At 39.0% G+C, this 23,391-nt stretch overlaps 1 protein-coding gene across 1 annotated transcript in view; it reads left to right on the plus strand.

Moving 5' to 3' along the window:
* Window positions 1–23,391, plus strand: part of zcchc24 (zinc finger, CCHC domain containing 24) — an 85,517-nt gene that overhangs the window by 10,857 nt on the left and 51,269 nt on the right. Inside the window, exon 2 of the mRNA XM_072436618.1 lies at window positions 2,993–3,193. Coding sequence (XP_072292719.1) covers window positions 2,993–3,193 — 201 coding nt within the window. The remainder of the gene's footprint in view (window positions 1–2,992; window positions 3,194–23,391) is intronic.

Below are 23,391 nucleotides of genomic sequence, written 5' to 3' on the forward strand. Positions count from 1 at the left end.
TAGTTACAGCAGTGGCGTGTTGTCCAACTCCGGCCCAGAGGCCTTGGCCCGCCCAAGAATCTGGGGAAACTTTATTCATTTATTTAAGATTTTCAGAAGGAACAAAACCTTAAAATCAATCATCTCATTTTCAAGTGGCGCCTCAAACTTAAGTTGAATTGCCCTGGTTTAAAGCATACGTTAAAGGTAAGGTAATGTACACTCTGTGGAGTTTTACCCTTGCATTTGACCCATATCTTCAACGCTGAAGATATGTCCAAACTGTATAATAATATTGCAATTTATACTAATTTATTTATACTAAAACGGCTCAAATGGATGATAGAAAGTGGCTTTTAAATGAACAAAGTCGTATCATATACTCTTCTGCACAAGGGTGTAAAGTGACATTTCTGCACTGTTTTGGCTAGTTTTACAGTCATACATTTTTGTGCAATACTTGAACCTCAACCACAACATTTGCAGGCACTCTGAGCACTAATGGATGTGTAGAATACTGTCCAAATGATTCATGTTTACCACAGGTTCTATCCACAGGAAAAAGGAGACATTGTGCTTTTTTTTGGGTGTATAATACTACAACTACAACATAAGGATATCATAATTTTACATCTTGTCCATTGTAAACTGCAACATTGATCTAACACGCCGCAGTAATAGAAACGCGTCTCTACCTTCCTGTTCAAGACTGCTGACCTGATAAGCCCCGCCTCTTTCTTTCATAGCGACATTTCACATTAGCAAAGCAGCAGATCAGCATTTGCATGTTTATTTATGACATTTTAGAACCCTACATGTATAATTTGGTGTCTTAATTAAAAAAACAACAACACACACAATGAAGTACAGGGATGTGGGCGGAGACATGTGACGGGGGGATTTGAACCTCAGACGCAACACGCAGACGACAACACAGGATTACTCAAATATACATGAATCAATCAAAATACAACTTTGAGTAAATGAATGATGAGGTAACCCATGCAACAAGCGCTCATTCAAGTTGATTTTGCCTAATATATGATTTACACGTACAACAGATATAAATGCAGCAAATCAAATCAAAATTAGAAAGTCGTAAAAACCCGTCATATTTACACATTTATACACTTTAAGACTATAGATATCGTACTTGTACACGAGTCGAGAAGCCTGTGCCATCAGTTACTTCCATCTCTATTAAGCGGCACTAGAGCCCGTGCTTAATATTCAGCGGGCGTCCTGTGCCAGCTGCCGGGGCCCGTGCCATGCTCCGGTGCACGGATCCACTTTGACCACGGCTAGTTTAGAGCCAACAGCGCGTGGGGACATTGTTGACGATCTGCACGCCGGTGGAGGGAACACGCCGGGCTCCGTGTTTACAATGATTCATCCGCTGTTAAGGGCCCGTCTTCATGTGGATGTCCTCAGTACTTTTCCAGCTCGCAGGCACAGCAGGGCCCCGTGCCAGATGTTCAGAGTTTAATGAGAACGCGTCACATGTGAGGAGAGCTTGATCTGGAGTGGAGGATGATGATATACGCCGATGGTCCTTTAAAAGTGTCTTTGATAGAAATCGAGGGAGATGCAGTTTGAGTTGTAGGTTTCGAAGATATTTTGATCACAAGGTTCAGGAACTTTTTCAGCCATTTTGTGTCAGTTTCCAGGCCATACATCACGTTTTCAACATATATAAATATTTCTGCAATGCTGAATTATGTCTTGTTCTTGTTCATAGACCTAGACACAACCTTTTGAATTTAAAAAGAAAATCTGGACCACTGGAAAAGAATTTTAAAAAAGAGGAATTTGATTTTTATTATTGAGGTACAAACATATTTTGTATTTTCAGGATAAACTGATGGGATAAACTGATGGCCCCCTGTAGAACAAATAAACACAGACAAATGCAGAGAAAATTGGGAATTTATTTGTGCAATTTTATGAAAACCTTTATAATGATATTGTAAATGGCATCTTAAAGGCACAATGGACGATCTTTTGGTGATTTGAGAACGCAGGCGGAAGTGCACATGCCACTCCCCCGTGTGGACTGATACAACACACACGTGCGTTTGTTTATTAGCGCGACGGATCACATCGCATCTCTCGTCTCCCGTAGATTTCCGTCTTCTTCTGAGTCAGCTCGAACTGTCTTTCTCCGTCTTCATTTTGCCCCGTACACTGAGGGAACTATATTATGATGGATCAATGCGCTTAGACACGCGGAAACTTGGGGACGAGCCACACGTGGCTGCAGGTGAGCGATAGGTGCGTTTTATGATTGATACGTGAGAGGACTAATCGGCAGTCCACGCCACGAGAAAATAAGACTCAGATTTGTGCCAAGAAAATCGTCCATTCAACTTTTAATGAACATGTTTTTAGTTTTTTTGCTCCTTCCCAAAGCAACTAAAACATTTAATTTCTTTTAAAATAGTTTGTGAATAGATTATTTCTAACATAATAGTGGTTTTGTTTTGATTTTTCATACATTTTTTGTCCAGAAACTTTGAGGACATTTTACCATGCAAAACATAGAATTATTTGTCTTATTGCCATGGAAACAGCACTATTTTTTTCTTAAACCCACAGCTATCTACTGAACGTCTTTTATTTAAAAAAAATTAAAATGTACATAGAATCGATAGGACCACACATTTTTGTTTGTTTCATTTCATCACTATTTATTATTATTTATTTATGCATTAATTTATCCATTCATCTATTTATTTATTTATCTTTTTTTCCTCTGATGATGTAAAATGTATCTTCTTCTATTTAGTCTATATTTGGGGGAAAAAAGCAATTTTTCTGACAAGCATTTTCAATTAGATTCGCAAATGTTTAATTCATAATATGATTCTGTTCAAAGTTCACATTTTAAATGAAACGAAAAATCGTCCATTCAAACTGCGACGTGGGTGCGATTGGGATGAATCCTGATGCTCTTTTCTTGACTCTCGACCTTTTCTTGACCTTTGTCTAACTCTATTCGTTTCATCCTGTCCAGGCCTTGAACAACAACGTGTACAAGAACGTGTCGCCCTATGGATCGCTCAACAACATCGTGGACGGGCTCAACTCCCTGACGGACCACTTCTCCGACCTGTCCCTGTCCTCCGAGCCCCGGAAACCCAACAAGAGGCCCCCCCCCAACTACCTGTGCCACCTCTGCTTCAACAAGGGCCACTACATCAAAGACTGCCCCCAGGTAAAACACACACAGGCCCCGCCCTGTCTCTAGGGGCGGAGCTGAGGGGGGAGGGGTGTGGCCGAGTCATGCGCTTTTATGTGTCGACTTTTTGGACTGAATTGTGAGAATATGAAGATGAAATAGTTATTTGTGTTGTGTTAAGTGTTGTTTGGGTCAGATACATGCTTTGGTCGTCATGACAACATTCATCCTCTGTAGAAAAGTATAATATGACTTTATAATACAACTGTATACAGTTTGGAGACGCATTATTAAGTCTATATTTAATCTGGGTTCACTCTCTGAATGTGACAAAGTATTCATGACTCATTTTAGAATGATCGATGATGCAAATGGTCAGACATACATCACTTGTCATCTTTAAGAAATTGGAGCCTCTCAACCTGAAAAGTTACACTGTACGTCTTTAAATAACTGACTACACAAGTCTCTCTCTCTTCTCTCTCTCTCTCTCTTCTCTCTCTCTCTCTCTCTCTCTTCTCTCTCTCTCTCTCTCTCTCTCTTCTCTCTCTCTTCTCTCTCTCTCTCTCTCTTCTCTCTCTCTCTCTTCTCTCTCTCTCTCTTCTCTCTCTCTCTCTCTTCTCTCTTCTCTCTCTCTCTCTCTCTCTCTTCTCTCTCTCTCTCTCTCTTCTCTCTCTCTCTCTCTCTCTCTCTCTCTCTTCTCTCTCTCTCTCTCTCTCTCTCTCTCTCTTCTCTCTCTCTCTCTCTCTCTCTTCTCTCTCTCTCTCTCTCTCTCTCTCTTCTCTCTCTCTTCTCTCTCTCTCTCTCTCTTCTCTCTCTCTCTTCTCTCTCTCTCTCTCTCTCTCTCTTCTCTCTCTCTCTCTCTCTCTCTCTTCTCTCTCTCTCTCTCTCTCTCTTCTCTCTCTCTCTCTCTCTTCTCTCTCTCTTCTCTCTCTCTCTCTCTCTTCTCTCTCTCTCTCTTCTCTCTCTCTCTCTCTCTCTCTTCTCTCTCTCTCTCTCTCTCTCTCTCTCTCTTCTCTCTCTCTCTCTCTCTCTCTCTCTCTCTTCTCTCTCTCTTCTCTCTCTCTCTCTCTCTTCTCTCTCTCTCTCTTCTCTCTCTCTCTCTTCTCTCTCTCTCTCTCTCTTCTCTCTCTCTCTCTCTCTCTCTCATATTGCTCTCTCACCCTCTCTCATCTCTCTCACTCTTCCTCTCTCACGCACTCCAGTCTCTCTCCTCTTGCTTTCCCTCATATTTCTTTCTCTCTCTCGCTCTCTTTCTCTCAAATCTCTCTCTCATATTGCTTTCTCGCTCTCATCTCTTCCTCTCTCTCTCTCAGATTGTTCTCTCTCTCTCTTGCTTTCCCTCATCTCTCTCTCTCTCTCTTAAATCTCTCTCATATTGCTCTCTCTCCCATATTGTTTTCTCTCTCTCATCTGTCTCCCTCTTTCTCTCTCACTCTCATTTTTCTCTCACTCTTCCTTTCTCTCTCTCTCTCTTGCTTTCCCCTCATATTGCTCTCTCTCTCTCTGGCTGGCTTTCCCTCATATTTCTCTCTCTCTCTCTGGCTTTCCCTCATATCTTTCTCTCTCTCTCTCTCTTACTTTCCCTCATATCTCTCTCTCTCTCTCTCTTGCTTTCCCTCATATTTCTCTCTCCCTCTCTCTCTCTCTTGCTTTCCCTCATATCTCTCTCTCTCTCTCTTGCTTTCCCTCATATCTCTCTCTCTCTCTCTTGCTTTCCCTCATATTTCTCCCTCTCTCTCCCTCCTTCTCTCTGCTTGGCTCTGACCTACTTGCTAAACAGGCCGGCCACTGTCTTCTACAATCATGTGTGTGCGACTGTGTGTGACTGTGTGCTTCTTAACTGCTGCAACTGCCCCAAACTATCCCTTACAAACACTATAAATAGGGATCGGGGAGGCTGTCCGTCTAAGTTTGCCTGTGCGTCTTTTTAAACTGTGGAATATTTTTAGACGAGTGATTTGTAGGTTGACTTGTGTCGTGTACAGTTAGTTGTACAGGATGTGAGTATGAATGCGAGGCTAAGAGTGGCGCTGTCATATGGAAACATACTCTTAGCCTGCACGTGATAAGTAGTCTATATGCAGTTTACAGCCCTTTTCGACACAAAAGTATTGCTGAAGAAACCTGTGGCTCGAACCACTGACCTCCTGGCTAGTGGGTAAATGTACCAGGATGCTACAAAATATGTAATCATGACACTTTACTGCAGCGGTTGATTCCTGCAGTGAAACCTTCTCTCCTGGCACAGAATGGAAGCCATGTTTCTGTTTTTACGCCCCGGGGCAGAATTAGTGTTGTCACCATACTAGCATTTAAAATCTTCAAATTTCAATCAATGTCTGTTTCAACACAGAATAATATGACTTTCTTTGTTAAACCATATGGTCCCACATAGGGCTGTACTCTCAATACGTGTATCGATACAGATATGTTTTTAGTGATACTTTCAAACAACATAAAGTCATTGTAAATTGCAGAGTTCTACTTCTGAACCTTCAGCTGCTGCGTCAGAGTCTGAGGAGCTGATGGGACTTAATCATGTGACAGTTGTGTTCTGATATTAAGGACATTGAAGTAAGAAATTCCAATGCATTTTGTCAAAACATACATTTAGTGAACGTTTCTCACCAGTTTAAGGCAGTAGCGGGACACGTATCATATCGTGGACCCGGTATCAGGATATGTATCGTATAGTATCTGATTTTTTATACCTTTGACAAACCACAATGAGAAGTGAGAAACTTTGAGTGTCTTGAAAGTGCATGACATGAAACGTCTCTTTCTCCATGGACACAAGCAGATAACACCATCAGTTACAGGTCGGATCTGTGAAGATTCGATCCCACTCATACAAGGTTTTATTGAGCAATAAAAGATAAGATAAGATAAGATATTCCTTTATTGTCCCACATGGGGAAATTTCATTGGTGCAACGCAGGTAGATACAGAGATAAACCCAAATGCAACACAGATAAGTTTAATGCCACAGCCCTTAACTCTCCAATTTGTTTTTTGTTTAGTTGCATTACTTCTTAATTTCATCTTCAATTCAAAGCAATAACCAAACAAATGCTTTGTGTCACGGAAATATGCCGTTATGTTTGCTCAACTTTTACAGAGGAAAAATGACATGTTTTGATTCAATAAGACAAGCAAAATGGCCCATAATTGTGGTATCGTGCGCAATGTTTTCATTTCACTCATCGACCATAATCATTCTCTCTCGCTGTTCAAACTGCCTTTTCCATTTGTCAGCCTGGCCCCGCCCTCGCCCCGGCCTGTTTCAATGGGATTGTAATGGTGAACAGATGGGATATTAAAGCGCTCTGACTTCTCCCTGGAGGTGTGTGAAAAACCTGTACGCTGATGAAATATCTGCGAGACCGCCAACTGACCAATGTATGGGAATTAGATCATCACGGACAATCCCGACGGGAATATTTCAGGCCCGTTCGAATACAATGCGTCGTGTAACGTTTGAATCCATTTCGGCCTCTAGTCATATGTTACCCAATGTGTCAGGTGTATCTCAGAAATACATCTCAGAAATACATGCTGCGATACGTTCATCATCTTTCCCACATGGACTTTTCTCAGGACATGTCGTTGACCTTTGCACTCCTGCGCTCGAGTGGGGCGTCCGGAATGACGTCCTGCTTTTGTGAAGGAAGTTGGAAATGAAAGTTGAGATCCTGAATGGAAATGTTTATTTAGGTATTGTCCTTTGCTACTGTGGAGTAGGGCTGCTCCGATATCACACAAGTCATGCTTTTGAATGGAGTTAAACTACTGGAAGAATGTACTTGCCATAGTTACAGTGTTTCTTTTATAAGCCAAAGGTCAAAACAGAATTGATTACACCATTTTTGGAATTGATGGAGCAATAATTATAATGGAATCTGATTATGTATAAAACCTGTAATATGTACAATTGACTAATATCTCATCGCTATATCAATGGTTCAAGATTTGCACTGTGAACTGAATCTTGATTTGAAAGAAAACACTGGAACAATTACAGTCTTAAATTAGATAAATTGCAATGTGATTGAATTACGTAGTATTTATCTTGACTTTGAGTGTAGGGCAAGAGCAAGAAGGCAAGAGCATTCTTTACTCATTTCAAGTGAGAAAATGCCTTTCTTTTTCTTATTTTTTAGTAAAACACGATATGTTTTGCTTGTTCCAAGGGCAACCTTATTTTACAGTCAAAATATACTCAACAAGATAAATACTACTTGTTTCAAGCAATATACTTTTCTGAGCTTTTAATCTTATTAGGGTTTTGCCCTCGTCATAGCTTTTATTTAATTGACTCATGTTTGTTTGATCCTGTGTGTGATGCATTCAGACTCAAGATTGTACACAAATATTCAAAAATGTCACTTTGCCATTAAAGGTTGAAAGGACGATTTTTTTGGCCCAAATCTGAGTCTTATTTCCTCGTGGCGTGGACTGCCGATTAGTCCTGCCACGTATCAATCATAAAACGCACCTAAAACCACATAATATAGTTCCCTCAGTGTACGGGACAAAATGAAGACGAGAAAGACAGTTCGAGCTGACGCAGAAGTGTACGGAAATCTACGGGAGACGAGAGATGTGTCGCGCTAATAAACAAAGGCACGTGTGTGTTGTATCGTTCTCCACGGGGGAGTGCGCATGCGCACTTCCGCCTGCCTTCTCAAATCGCCGAAAAATCGTCCATTGCGTCTTTAAGTAAACCAAACAACTAGCAACGAGTTCTTCGGTTTTGAACAGGTCAGGATGTCATATGATTCTTTACAGGTCCTAAATACTTTTAGATAAATGTGGCAGTTTACAATGAACAAACTGTAACATGTTGCACATACTTTTCCAGATGAAATTGTATTACTTAAAGCTGTAATACCTGATCTTCCAACAGTGAAAGAAGTGTGACTCATATGTATGCGCTCACAAACCTCTAGCATGGCGTCGATATTCACATCCATTCATTTTCAGGCACAAACACAACTTTAGAGCAGCTTTAGGCACATGTTCTCATATTATAACCGGCTACTTTTTCAATATACTCTTTGGGGGAAAACACAAAGCTTTAATACCAGTAAAACCTAAATACATCTTCTTGAATTATATACATCACATTATATGGAAAAAAAACTGCAGCTTTTGATTGAATCGCACAAAGACGTCCCAGCTCTTCTTAAACGCTTCAGCAGTTAGGAGTTAGGAGTCAGAAAAGCTCAGAAGGATCCAAAATGGCCCCCACACCTCCACAGTGTGACACATCTCGCTTCATTAACTCCCCGCTCACTCACGCTGCATCGCTCACTGCATCGCTCGCTCACCTGTCAGTGGCAGGGGCGATGGGGCATTGTGGCTTTCTTCTGAAGAGGTGTCGTGGGTATCGCTTTAGGAACATTTGAATAGTGCGTGTAGTTCTTTTACACAGCGCTTATTGCTATCTGCCTGCAGTGGATGTTTGTGCAGTGAGCGCAGCCAGGCCGGGCTAATACGTTGTCCAGTCGAGGGCTGCCATGCCAACACAAACACAGAGACGATACGCACGGCCTGTCCCTATCAAGGCCACAGGGAGGAACAGGGTTTCTTACATAAAGGGGCACTATGGAACTTTTCTGCTGAAGAGTCCGCCACCTGCTCGTCTCCAAGGAGATTTGACTGATTTTCCACTGTAGCTTTACACTTATTTATTTAGCTTGCATTTCATTTCGGTCACACATCCAATTACACTGGTTTTACTGTTTGAAAATACTTTTAAAACATGATACAAACTACACTTACCACCAAGGACTGGACTGGAAAATGAAAGAATCACAATTTGAAATGGACAAATTTGAAAGACTTTGGATCAAATGCGACTTTATGTAAATGCAACTTTATTTTGTACTAAATGTGCTTTCATTTTATTTGTATGTATTTTAATGCCCTTTTTGCTTTATTCGTGTATTTGATTAATTCCCTGAGCTCTCTCTGGTCTAATTCTGTTGTACTTTTGGTTATATAATATATTTTTTTTAATCAAGATTCAACACTTTATTTGGCTTTTTCATAATGGATGTTGCATGTTTTATCATTTCTGCGTCACAATGAAAGGGCAATTCAAAAATAGCTTTTAAGACGTTTGGTACCTTAGAGTTAATAAAGATAAACACATACTGTATGTCAATGCCAAAATGAAACAAATAAGAAAACATGTCATACTGTGGAACATTCAAGGCAAATAATAATAATAACCTGACAAACTGAGAGGTCCATGTCACCAATACCAAGTAAATGATCAAATACTCATTATACACTAGTTTATGGATGGTTTGTAGTTTGACTCAGCTTGTGTTGTGTACAGTTACAAGGATGTAAGAATGCAAAGAAGCTAGAATATAATTATAATTTGAATGATCAAATACTCAATATAGACATTCACACTCAAAATCTGATCATTATCTGACTTTTAGAGTTGTAAGAAATGAAAACATCCAATTTGTTTCTGATCGTGGTCTCTCTTATTTGTCTTAAAGGTCCAGAAATCAGATAATAATCAGTTTTTGGCAAGTTTATCTGTAGAGCACAATGTCGTACACAAGGCATTTCAAAGTACTTCACACATCAGGCCAAAAATGCAATAATATCACAAAACAGTTTAATACAGTCAATAAATAGTCAGTACATCTTCTCCAGTGGTTGAGGAAGTACGCAATTTTGATACTTAAATAAAAGTGAAATATAGGACAAAAATATTACAAGTAGAACAAAGAAAATTCTACTTCAGTAAACGTTTTGAAGTACCTGTTAAAGTATTTCACACTGATTTTGAGAACTGTTGAATGTGGTGCTTTTGATAAAGAATTGTGCTGATCCGATCAAGTCGGATCAATGTGCTAACAAATCTTATGTACAATATTTAGGTCGGACTTTAAGTAGAATGTCACCATGAACGTGCTAAAAATAATCCCTTAAACCATACATAAAGTACTTCAGTTCAACAATGGAATAGAGTAGAAAGTACAGATACACACTCACAGATGTAGTGAAGTAAACGTCATAAATGTAAAAAGCGACAGATTCAGTTACTTAAGTAAAGTACCTTTTCCTTTTTACTGCGTAACCTTCACCACTGATTATTTTATGCTGCGAGCTGGTTAATTTCCCGTTAGCTTTGCGTTGTTCTCTACCATGCTAACTGATTAAGCATCGATGTAAAGTCATGTGGATATCTCTTGCCTGAAGTGTCTTTGTGAAACTGGCATCAAACTAAAGCGATTGCAGAGTGGACTGGAGCGCTCGGCCGTCTGCAGCTCACTTCTTAATGGAACGGTTCTTCACGTGCCAGATACCGAGGCTTCTGCCGTTCAGAAGAATCACAATGTGGTGTGAGCGAGAGCGAGTCTGTGGCACCAGTGTGGCCAGTGCGTCTAGACTTCAGCGCTTCTCCAACGCATCACACTCAAGGTCAAACTGTGTGCACGGAGGCTGCTAGTCAATATTCAGTACTTTTATTTGACTATTTTAAATCTTAGGAATATTTATGTTATGTTGAAAAATAGTGTGATTTGGATGCTTTAAGATAAGATAAGTTTAAAAAAAAACACTCTTAATAGAAGAACTCTTATGAACAAAACAAAAAACTCTTATTACAAAGCTCCACTCATATCTTAATAGGGAAAATAAATAAATAAAATAAAAAGATAAAGATTAAAATAAAATAAAATAATAATAAGATAAAATAATAATAATAAAATAAAGTAAAGTAAAGTAAAAATAGCTAGCATAAGACTAAATGATACTTATACTAATGGTAAGTAAACAAAACACTCTTATTTACTTATCAGTTGTATGCGCATGAATATGGCCTTAATTGCACATGAATATTATGGCCCTAATTGCACATGAATATTATGGCCTTAATTGCACATGAATATGATGGTATTGCACATGGTTTAGTCAGTATTGCGCGTGTTCAGGGCTAACAGTCTTTGTCTTTTAAGCCGCGATACTCGACTTTATCCCTGTAAATGAGTTTGTAAATCTTGTGTTTTTCCACATATGGCAAAACTAGCACATTCTGACTAAACCAGGCCACTGCCGTCTACTTCTAATAAAAACAATATGTATTTGATTGGAAACCTGGAAGAATGTGCAGTAAGCAGTGCTATTGCTCTCCTGATTCACTTAAAAGCTGTGCACGTACCCTAAAAACATATGCATATGAATATCAGCGAGTCACCAAAGAGTTCCTGAGAGCTTGGGAAGAGTTACACAGATTTAAATACATACTTTCTCCTTTTGCAAATCATCAATGAATCATCTAAAAGGGGGTGTGGCAGAAGTTCTCCAAACTCTGTTCCGACCGTTCATTTAACCCAAAGTGGACTAGTAAATTGCACATTTTTCTCACAGTGGACAAGAAAAGCACTATTAAATTGCATATTTGTATGTAAAATGGAAGAAGAACTCAAACAAACTCACTCCAGACCTTTCTGCTGTTGTCCACTAAAAATCCTTTATAATCTCAATCAAATAATTAGTCGATTAATAAAAAGTTTGGTCAACTAAATACCTACAGCCCTAACTTTCATACACACTTTTAACAGTTATTATTTGGGTGAATACGTGTTTCTTATACAGTCTTATTATTTGAAGTACTCTCACTTTCCTGCTCTGCTGCCCATGTCCGAGCAGCTCATCGTGTCGTTTGAATGAAGTCTATTATCTGTGCGCAAACCCGTCCTTTAGAGTCTTTTCCTGCATTCATCCCGCTCTCTTCACATACTCCGGAGTCAAAAGGCACTTAATGAAATGGTTGCGGTTGTCAAAGTCTTCTTGCATTACTTCTATTTTAGTGGTGGGACGTGCAGAGGGAGCGAGGTGTGTTCGCTGAGAGGAGGATTTTGCAGTTCCAGTGCTGGTGGTGTGGTGAGCGCGGTGGGCCTGGCAGCAGCTGGGCCAGAGGTGTTATGTAAACAGGCTTTTATTGTGAAAATGAGGTCGCTCTCTCAGTTATGAGCAGAATGCCCTCGGCCGCCTCGCTCTGGCTCTCGTCCAACACGTCTTCCACTCGGCGTTCAGGTCTGGGACAGCGCTGGAAAACAGGTTGGGATGAGTGGAGTGAAATTACAGATAAAAAAGACAATAAAAGTAAGACATGCATGTGTACTAAAATGTTCTAAGAGTAAAAAAAAAAGAAATCAAATTGGAAAATTGCATTGTAACATCAGGGTCATCAAAAATGTCCTTGTAATAAGTGCATTCATCTGCCAGGGAAATGAGTGAATTATTTTTTTGGGGAATTAAAATAAACGAAAATTGTTCAATAAAAGATTTAAAGGAAACATATTGAGCTTTTTTCAGGTACTTTCTGTTGAACTATCAAATAAACCGATAATTTTACATTTTGTTAATTGTAAACTGCAATATTCCTTTAAAAACAGCTTAATATTAGGAAAAGCTCCATTGACTTCCTGTTCAAAACTGCATAAACTGATAAGCCCCGCCTCTTTATAGGGACATTTCATTAACGCACAGCAGATTGTCATTTATTGTACATTATTTTTGAAAAGTGGCTACGTGACATTCTTCAACTCTGCATGTTTACTCAGTCTTCATTTATACAAAATATTCATAACAAAGAACAGGGGACATGGGCGGGGATAGGGGGTAGGTGAAAACGGGACTTTTCTGAGCACTGGAGCCTCATTTGCAGGACAACACAACATGCTGGAATCTATCAAATACAACTTTGAGTAAACTAATGATGAGGAAACACTGTTGTAACAAGATTAAAGGCTCATACGTCTCTTTCGATGTGAGGAATGCATTAGTAAACAGGGCGACATGGCAGAGTCTCTAAGGCTTTCCCCCCTGATGAAAAGCTTGTTGGTTGAAGTGAGTGAATCAAACTCTTGACTTGAGCTATTTCTGCAGGAAAAGCTGTTTATCATTATATTCCTCTTGGTTCATGAACTATGGGCCCTGACACTCCCCTTTTTGAGACATTGTATCCTATAGATACGTGTAGCTCTCCCTCTTGTAGCTTCATTATTATTCTGGTTTTTCCCTCGTTTGCCATGTTTTAAGAGCCTAAACTCATAGCTCTCCTTCTCTATAAGCCCCTTTTGACATTCTCCCTTCTGACCTGAACAAATATTAGATTCATTACGATGCTTTTGTAAGTGTGACCCCTTATTTTGTACCAGACCGTGTGTTCCTGACACACTGACTTCATTTTGTTTGTCAAACTGGTCCCTCACTCACTTGTCTTGTTGGCATATTTAATATTAGCACTTCCACCTCTGTCAACAGACCTCACCAACTCAACTTTGGCCCCAGATATGAACTCATTGTCACTACTCCTCTGCTATAGTGTCTGTTGTGACCACTGATTCACCCCACTACATCTTCCACTGCCCTTCAGAGGAACTACAGTAAACAGTCTGCTGCTTAACCTCCATAACTCTTCCCCTCGTGGCAGGCCCAAGCTGGGATCTTACTGGAGCCTTCAGACTCCAAGATATTTTTCAAGAATTGCCTATTCTGCAGGGTTTTGGTTCTGTCTTGGATTATAGGTCGCTATACATCAATTAGTACAGAAAGAAATGTTATTTAAGCTGAATAGCAAATAATAAAAACAAATGTCAGCTGACCTCATCCATGGCTGTTATTTTTCCTCTCCCAAGTTCTCACTTTCCTCTATTATAGCGTTTTGACTTTGCCACATCAAGCTAACAATATGACGGAAAAAGTGTCAATGTCACAATGTCGGCTAATGCAATACTCGATATCGCAACAAACTTAATACATTAAGTTATAAGTGTAATAACCTCATTGGACAGAACTGTACTGTGTTTAATGCAGTTTGACTAATAAATAAAGACAGGCACATATTTGTTGTACTATAACTGCAACAAGTGTGTCAAAAAGTATTGAAATATTGCAGTTATATGATTTTTATCACATTAAATAACAGTCATATTGAAGATGGCACGCTCTAAATCTAAAGTCCCTCAAAGTATAATAGAGGTCGAACAATAGGTAGATGGGACAGAGAGACAGATGACGTGAACAGAAGTAGATGACGTGCCTGTATTTGCACATAAAGCTCCATAAAACTTCAAAAATACTGAATCAAGATAGTACTTTTACCTCCCACCACTTCCACTGTTGGAAAAGGGTGTGGCAGGTTAGCGTGGCCGGCCGCCTTCGTCTGATTGTACTTGAGTCCTTTTCCAGGCATCGATAACAACCTGAACATTTGTACGTTTATTTAGACAGATATTTCAACATTCAATAACTTATGCATGACTTGAAATCTGGCAAAGTAATCGATTGTACGGCAGATGGAGTGTTCGCTTGACGTTTTTTAAGGAGAGCTCTGAGAATCGGTCTCTCATCAGAAACACATGAAAGGCATTGATCCGGGCACAATGGCCGCTCTATGATTGTCCATAATGGCCTCTTTGTGTTGCAGCGGCGGCGGGATGTGTATATATAACTTGTCTTATTTATGGTGATTTTCTGTAGATGAGAAAAGCACATGAAGTGAAGACATGCTCCACTGACGCTTGGATATGTCCCAGTCAGTGCTCACAGTGAGGCAGAATGCTACAGGGACGTTTCAATCTATAATAATCAAAACTGTTTGGATTGGAGTCTGCGAATTTACATAACAAAAAGACTAAGGATGACTGAAGACGAAGGATTTATTGAACTGCAGTTCGATTTTTCACTATTAGCAAATCGCCAAGACAATAATGATGTAGCCACTGACAATTTGTGCCATTTAATGAATCTGCGTCAATAGTTGTTAGTGTTATGCAGTATTTTCACTGTTTTAATGGTCAGAAGGGGTTAACTGTTCGCTGTAGCATTAGCTCTGCAGTCAATGTAAGTGGAGTTTGCTAAGAAAGTTTTATGATGAGTAGTTTTAGGCCAGGGTCAAGGTCAAATGTGTTTGTACAAGTGCTTCACACAGGAGAGACATGGAATCGATAAATACAATGCAAAAAACATGAAAAGTTAGTACAAACTGTTCAGTAAACACAAGAATGAAAGGATTAAATAAAAATTGAACGCCAGCGTGACTGTGTGGTGCTAATGTTTAGTAGCTATTGTTCCATAACTTTTGAAGTGTTTTGAAGCGCGTTCTTTTGACATTTTGTTTGATTTTGTTTCTCTGCACTGGTCCGTTTACTTTTTGTTTATTGGCAGTTAAATTTGGCCTCTTATTTAACTTTATCCAAACAGAATAAAATAAATTGACAGCACTTTAGTTTGCGTTGCCAAAGTGAGAGACCAGTTTGTAAAAATATTTGATGCAAATTCTGCTCTGAGTCTAATGAGGGAATTACTATTTGTGGGTTTCCAGCTAATGATTCTTTTCTGCTTTGAATCATATGAAAATCATGTAATATTCTGATATAAATTGCATAATTAACAACGGAGATTTTTTGCCATGAACTGAAACGCATGAATATATGAATCTAAATTAAATAAAAGTAGAATTAATACACATGTTTAAGCACAGCCTCGACAGTGTTCTTGTTTCTAGGTGAAAGTTGAGACAAACTGACTGAAAAATCAAAAATGCTTATGGTTCTTGCATAACTCATGACCTAGATATGAAAAAGATAACTGTCCGAGTGAAGTACATTCAGCCTCCCTTGTATCCTCTGTACTAAAGGTGAGTGAAGGGCCCCACACCTCCAGCAGCAGGGGCCTGTCCGCGGTGACAAATGGGGCCCTAGCGCCCGACACTGGCTGTAAAACCATCTTCACACTGCTAACCCAGTCACACTCTCTAATGTGGCCAAATGTGCGCCGCTGTGGCCCCGAGGCCCCAGAGGTGCAAACCCCAGGAGCATGTGATCCCCGAGGGAACAGCACAAGTCATACGGACAGGGATTCAGTAGTTTTGACTAGAGTTTAGGTTTATTTGCTTAACATGATCAGATTATTTGATTTGAGGAGTTTTGTGACACTGCAAAAAATAAAATCTTCTCTTGTTGACATTAGTGTTGCAAGTTTACCTCGTTTTACTCGACTTTATTCTGTCAAGTCTACGTGATTTTATTTGTTTCATTCTGTTTTTTTTTTATTGTTAGTATAATTATCACCCAATAAACCAGGAATATTGCATTACATAAAAAAATACACACATAAATACAAACAAACTAAAAAGACTTTAAATAATTATTTTATTTTTACATTGAGTCAGGAAAAAAAAAATCTAAATTACTACTTCTCATTTTTACCTATTGATTATTTTTTGCAACATTTTATTGTTTATAAAAAATGACAAATGATGTTCAATCAATTCATTATATTTACTACAATTTATATACTTGTTATACTCAAGAGTATAATGAATTTTGAAGCATGTCATATATATTCATAAAGATGTATCAAGCCTAAACTAGTCAAAAGTAGTCAAAATAAAAGTTTTGAACTCAGAAGTTCATATTTTGCAGTCTTTTTTACGACGTGTCACTCTGGTCTGTTTGGCGGTCGTCTCTGGCTCATTGTGTTACCATTTTGTTTTCATTTTTAGTTTATTGTGATTTGGGGAGTCAGGGACAAGATCATATGTCAAGTTTGTTATTGACTATAACGCGCCGGCCCACGCTGCACTGTGGGAACGAGCCGCACTCAGCTTTTGAAGACAGAACTCATTTCCTTTGGCGTGACTCTTAAATAAATCTACTGAAAGACTTGAAATGAGTTTCAGACAGTTGCCCAGCTAACTAGTACAGTATATGGTCTATATGGTGTCTGAAACCACACCCCAAAAACATATGGAATTGTCTGCAGTAACAGATGTATGGCTGTTGTATTTGCCTTTCATGTCGCGCGTGGATGTGAGTAAACGTGAGTGAAGTCAGCATAGTAAGCAAAATAATAATCTCTGTGTAGATTATAGGAGAACATGATTGGTATACAGTTATAGCATTTCCTAGTGTCATGACTTACAATATTATAAGTCCAATTATAAATCTAAAATTGGCCAAACTTGAAACAAATTTGTTAAAATATGAATATAATACTTGCAATCAAAACAAAATTGCTATTTGATTTGACATGGAAATAAACGTGTTAACCCTTAAACCAGTGAAATGCACATGATTCTTCTCTCAAATGCCTCTGGATGTGTCTAAAACGTGCGCTCAGAACTGAATCCCCATTTGAAAACATCTGATTGTAATACACTTCTCGTTTCCCAAAACCATACTCCCTGCCACGCCCCCTGAAGCATGAACACTCGTCAGATTTGATCAGTCTTTAGAGTCCTTCACGCTCAGTGTCCGATAGTGACTGCAGATATGTACGTTGCTGGTAAAGCTGTTCGATATCTAATACGTAACGTGCTCGGAGGAGGTTTGCCGTCCCCGTGGGGCTAATGTTCTCAGGTCGGAAAGGAAAGCCTGAATTCTCCATCTGCACTGGCTCTGGTTTCAGCTCCACGTCTGACTGTGCCTCCTCCTCCCAAACAAATAGTCCTGCCACATTCTGCCTGCGGATCATCATTTCTGTTGCATGTATATGTTTGGTTTTGAATTGACTGGATATTTTCTACACCTAACATTACAGCTGTGCAATTAATATAATCGTAATTGAGATTTGGCCCTTTCTAATAGTCAATGATAAGCTTACACGGGCCTGGCATTTCTATCTGTTTTTATGAGACAAAATGGGAAATCGTGATTGCTCAACATGAGGGAAATGGTTAATTGTTTTTTGTATAATCCTGTGGTAAAGGTACAGTCCTCACTATTAAGCTCATAGAACACCACAGAGGCTAATAATAATCATAATAATGCACTGGATTTATATACGACTGTTGTGGACTTTTTTGAGTGCTGATATTAGGAAGTGAAAGGGCTTTAAAAACATTGAGGAGCACTTTCATGTAATCAGAACAGGATTACTCCTTCAGGTGTGAGTTTCATCAGGAAACCCTAACATACAGAGGCTCAAAAAGATGACCTTTGACCTAAAGGTTGTTGTTTGTACTGTACTGCCTTTGGTCCTTGGGCAAGACACTTCACCATCTGTGTGAATGTGTGTGATTTATACATTATTCACACACGGTGGTGGTTAAAGAGGCCAATGGTATCTCAGCCACATTTCCTACAATTACAGCAGCCGAGCGTTACCGCGGAGACAGTGATGCAAAGTAAAGCCCAGAGAGAACGTGTTGCTGCATTCTCATCTTTGACTAACACTTGAATCAAGCAAATGGAAGTAGAACCTTGTAGAAGGTTCTCTGCTTCCTCCCGTGTTAAGACTGGACTGTTTGCTTCAGGCGGTCGCCCAGGGAAACGCGTGTAAACAAATAGTTTGGGTCAGTGTGGCTCTCTAACATCTCTTATGTTTGGTTTGCTCATATTACCACCGTCTATACTTACGATACGTGCTGATTGTTGTGTTCACATCCATGTCTAAAGTTGGGGAAGTCCAGTGTGTAATCAACCTCCTCCATCTTAAATATATGTCATCATGTGAGAGGAAACGGGCTAAATTCATTTAAAAAAACTAAACAAAAACAGTTCTACCCTGAAATCACCTCAGTATTGAATAGTTTAAGAATGATCTATATATCTATATCTATATCTATCTATATCTATCTATATCCATATATATATATATATATATTTTATGTATGTACCATATTACTTAAAAGACCACTACTACTACTACTACTACTACTACTATTACTAGTGCTCTGCTACTACTACTACTACTACTACTACTACTACTACTACTACTACTACTACTACAATTATTGTGTCACCACTAATATCTTTCTGTAGATGATTACGTAACTCAATCAAAAGCTCACAGTACAAAATTATTATAATATTAAGTGCATGGTACAATTAGTGTTACATTATTGTAGAAACAAGCAACAATATCATAAGAAAAATAAATGTAGTCGACGATTATACATTTTGTTGACTAAATTGGAATTGCGTTGACTAAAACTAGACAAAAACTTATTTGACAAAATCTTGACTGTAAATAATTTTTAAATCCTTAAAGGCACATGAGTTTTACTGTTTTAAAAGACAAAAAACAGTTCATTTACCTGCTTTTATTTGCATGTAATAAAGTGAAATCTGTTTTGCCCCAGAACAGATATATTGTAAAAGCTGAAACTAGTTCACAGCGGTTTCTCTGCATCTAAATATAAAGTATTTTATTCTCCGAGAAGCAGGAAGTGACCGTTAGCGTGCTAAGAGAAAAGTACTAATGTTCTCTTATATTTAGGATGCTGGGAATGCATTAAGTGAGTGAGTGATATATTTGGATCATAAACCATTCTCTGTCCTCTTCATTAGAAGCCCTAAAACCATAGAAACAAGGTTAAAATACAAGGGCTGCAACAAGTGAACCGATTGATCGTCAACTAATTTAGTAATCAAATCATTATTTCAAAACAAAAAAATCACAAAACATCATGAGCTGAGAAAAGAAGGTTAATGATTAACATTGAGCCGCAATTGCCTTAAAATGTGTGTAAATGTAGTGTATTTGGGTCAAATTCAGTACAAATCTTTTCATCCCGTGACTTTAGCGTTCTAAACAACTACAATATTTTCCGGACGATAAGTCACACCTTTTTCCATAGTTTGGCCGGGGTGCGACTTATACTCCAGAGCGACTTATATGTGATAATATTCGTTATTTTCACACTGGCAACCGCATTTCACATGTTGATTATTTTCACACTGGCAACCACAAGAGGGCGCTCTAGGCTCTGAGCGACGCCGAAGAAGAATCTGCACTTCCTCTACCTCTGGAGAGTTTGTGGAGTTGTTTAGAAGTGACACAGAGGAAGAAGAATTCAGTGGATTTAGTGATTTGGGGTAAAACTGATGCTTTGGTAAACTTGTTAGCATGTTCTTTATGCTATAGTTATCTGAATAACTGTTCATATGTTACGTTAACATACCAGACACTTAGCACAGTTCTGTCTGTGCCTCATGTAGCTGAAGGTGTTAGCGTTAGCATACGTACACCTATTCACCATATTTTCTAATCTGTTATTATTGTAAATTGCATTTCAAGATGAAATGTCTGTTCTTGGTCTTGGATTTTATCAAATAAATGTCCCCAAAAAATGAAATGCGACTTATATATGTTTTTTTCTTCTCTATTATGGATTTTTGGGCTGGTGCGACTTAAACTCCGGAGCAATTTATTGTCCAGAAAATACGATGTTCAATGAATCAATAGCCTCGTCGATTCCCAGAATGCTAGTCAGTCGCGTCCCTAAATACAACATCGAATACTCTCCAGCCTCTGCATACTTCAGACGACACGAGCAACACATTCTATCGTATCTTAGCGTTTAGCCGTGACTTGCGACCTCTCATACTGTCGTAAATCTGTCAGCGCTCGGGCCTCACAGATGAGCTCAGCGTCGACACGGCGACAGGGGCAGAGAAGAGGGCGCTTCCCCCGGGCGGAAATCAAAGTGAAAAGAGTGAGAGAAAGAGAGGTTTTCCTGCAGCTGCTCTGCGTTTCGGACAGAAATCCCACTCTTCCTCTCCATTTCTGCTGAGACAACAAGCGCACACTTCCTGTTTTGGTTACCGTGACAGCATCTCTGCAGTGCATTGAACTGAAGCAATCATAATAATAATAACTCGGGATTAGGGGTGAGAAATGGATGGCATGTGGATATTTAGGACTTTAAAGCGAAATGTACAATAACGTATTTTAGATTAAAGGGATTTGACGTGGTTTTGTCATGATTTCAGTGATCAACACCAGACGGAGCGTTGCATGTGAGGATACTCCCCCGACTGTATACACAACTTAAAATGAAATTCTTTTGTGATTTCAGTTTTTGGGTGTTGCACAAGTGTGGTTGTTGCCGCCGCAGGGTTGTGGGGTCAATTCCAGCCTAGACTATTTGCCCAGTGTTTATGTCCCTGTTACACGCTACGGACGTCCTGCCAAATACAGAAAAAATGTTTTACTTTGTCTTATTTTTTGGTCAAAGTGCTCTATAAATAAAAATACAGTTATACCATAAGGTGGAGTACCTTCTGTGTCACTATAATATTGTGGACTATATATGGATTTATAAGGTTAAGGTTGCCTATGACAAGTTGAACGACTCATTGAACAAAAAATTTGTCAAGATGAATTTATTTAACATTTTGCTGAAAATTTTACACATTTCATCCCAGAATAAGTTTCTAATTTTACTTCCTGTTTGTAATCAATGACAACACACTAAGAAATTGCCCAGAACCTTTATTTTGTTGAATTCATATTCAAAAAAGCTGTTTGTGCTTTTGTGTAACTTCTGCATAAACTTATGAGTGTCCCAGTGTGATGTCACTTCCTGTCATTTTCGCCAAACGTTTCAACTTTTCTCCACAAATAGCTAATTGATCGGTCTAAAACTATCATTGGTATTAAAAACATGTATAAATACTCCAAATAAAGTATGTATAAAAATATATATATATAAAAACCTGTCATACGCACTTTAAAGCTGTACTTTATTAATCCCTTATGAGGTCAAACCGTCCTCTGCATTTGACCCGCGCTTCAGTGTCTCTGGAGCAAACTGTACCTACAATTATGTTCGATTTGTCATGATATTGCAATAAAAACTGTACAGCAAAATGAATATTGTGACAATATCGCATTGTAAGATTACACACAGTGGGTTATTGACGCAGTGAAGGAATTTTGATGGCTAAAATGACCACAGTGAGATTGGTGATACCGGGGTGCGGACTTTAAAAACCTGGACGTGCAAAAAACACAAAAACACAACAAAACCCCACAAAAAACGAGCGTGTGACATCAGAAAATTGAAAATAAAAGAGGATTTAGAGAATATTTGTCCATTGTTTTTTAAATTGGTCTATTTTTTCCTGAGTTTTTTTGTCTGTTATGAAATTAGTCCCGCCCTTAAACGTCAGAGCAGTTTGAGTCATCAATTTTTTGTGTGTTTTTGCGTGTTTTTATAAATAGAAAAAAAACAAAACAAAACCTGGATGTGCAGTTCCTGGATTACCACTAAGACATCATGAGGTGGAACTGACCGCTACAGAGAGAGAGAGAGAGAGAGAAAGAACTCATAATGGATTACTCAAATTTAGACTAAAACAAACAAACATTGAAACATACAGTAGCTAAAAAGTCAAAATATAGGCCCTTTAAATACATCCCTCGGTTGTAACTATACATTACGGCGCTGACTCAAACCGATTCCTCCTCACGCCATCGTCCCGTCTTCCTCTTCCTCTTCATCAGTGGAGGACGGACATGAACGTGGAGCTGAAGCCGTGACGGAGCGGGAGCGCTGCACGCCACACAGGCCTCAGTCAGAGTCAAGCGTGGCTGCTCTGACACTGCAGGCTTTGTGTGCCACCTCAATGGGCACCGCGGGGAGAATCTGTGCCACTGTGGGGGAAGTCCTGTGCTGGGAATGAAGCCCGCTGATTAAGGCGCTCTTTGTGCGCGCCGAGGATCTGCTCCGCGGAGGTCAGGAAGGCACAGGCCGCCCGCTATTGTTCCCGCGCCGGGCCCTCCTCGAGGAAGGGTTAGCGGCGTAAGCGCCATGTTCGGACGGGGCTTACGGGAAACGGCTGACATTTGAGGCAAAGCGTGGAGCTGGTTCTTAATCGTGACTCAGTGTAACAGTGTTGGGTGTTATATGTTTGCCTGGAATGTTTCACACTATGGCATTAAACGTATACACATTTTGTATTTGGTCTATTACAGGTGTTTTTTATTTATTTAAAATTTTGATTTGTTATTGTTTTTTTCATTTTAATGTCATTCTGTGAAACATTCCAGAAAGAGCAAAAACACATCCACCAGAGAAGTTGCATAGTGTTCCTTGAAGACAAAATCTTAAATTTAAAGATATCAATTTGAAACTTCTAAAAAAAAAAAACTTTAAAGATGTTTATGTTTTACTGCCAAAATTGCACATATTTGGGACATTTTAAAGTGGAAAATGAACAGATTTCTGGTTTAAAACTGGAGATTAAAAAAAACTTTTATAGATTTCACCTAATTTGTCTTTTTAAAACTTTAATTAGATATCAACAAATCCTTCTGTACGATCCGTCAAAATCTTGTACTGAACAAGTCTGTTTTTGTGTGTGTAGGTGCTACTTTAAGGGTGGATCTTTAGGTCTCTGTGGGAAAAAAAAATGCATTTTAAGAAAACCACCTTTGAAGTTACAATGTCCAGATAAATCCCA

Source organism: Eucyclogobius newberryi, unplaced genomic scaffold, assembly GCF_026437365.1.
Source record: "Eucyclogobius newberryi isolate DKJ021-1_F unplaced genomic scaffold, fEucNew1.0.hap1 SCAF_8, whole genome shotgun sequence".
In the NCBI taxonomy this organism is placed as follows: domain Eukaryota; kingdom Metazoa; phylum Chordata; class Actinopteri; order Gobiiformes; family Gobiidae; genus Eucyclogobius; species Eucyclogobius newberryi.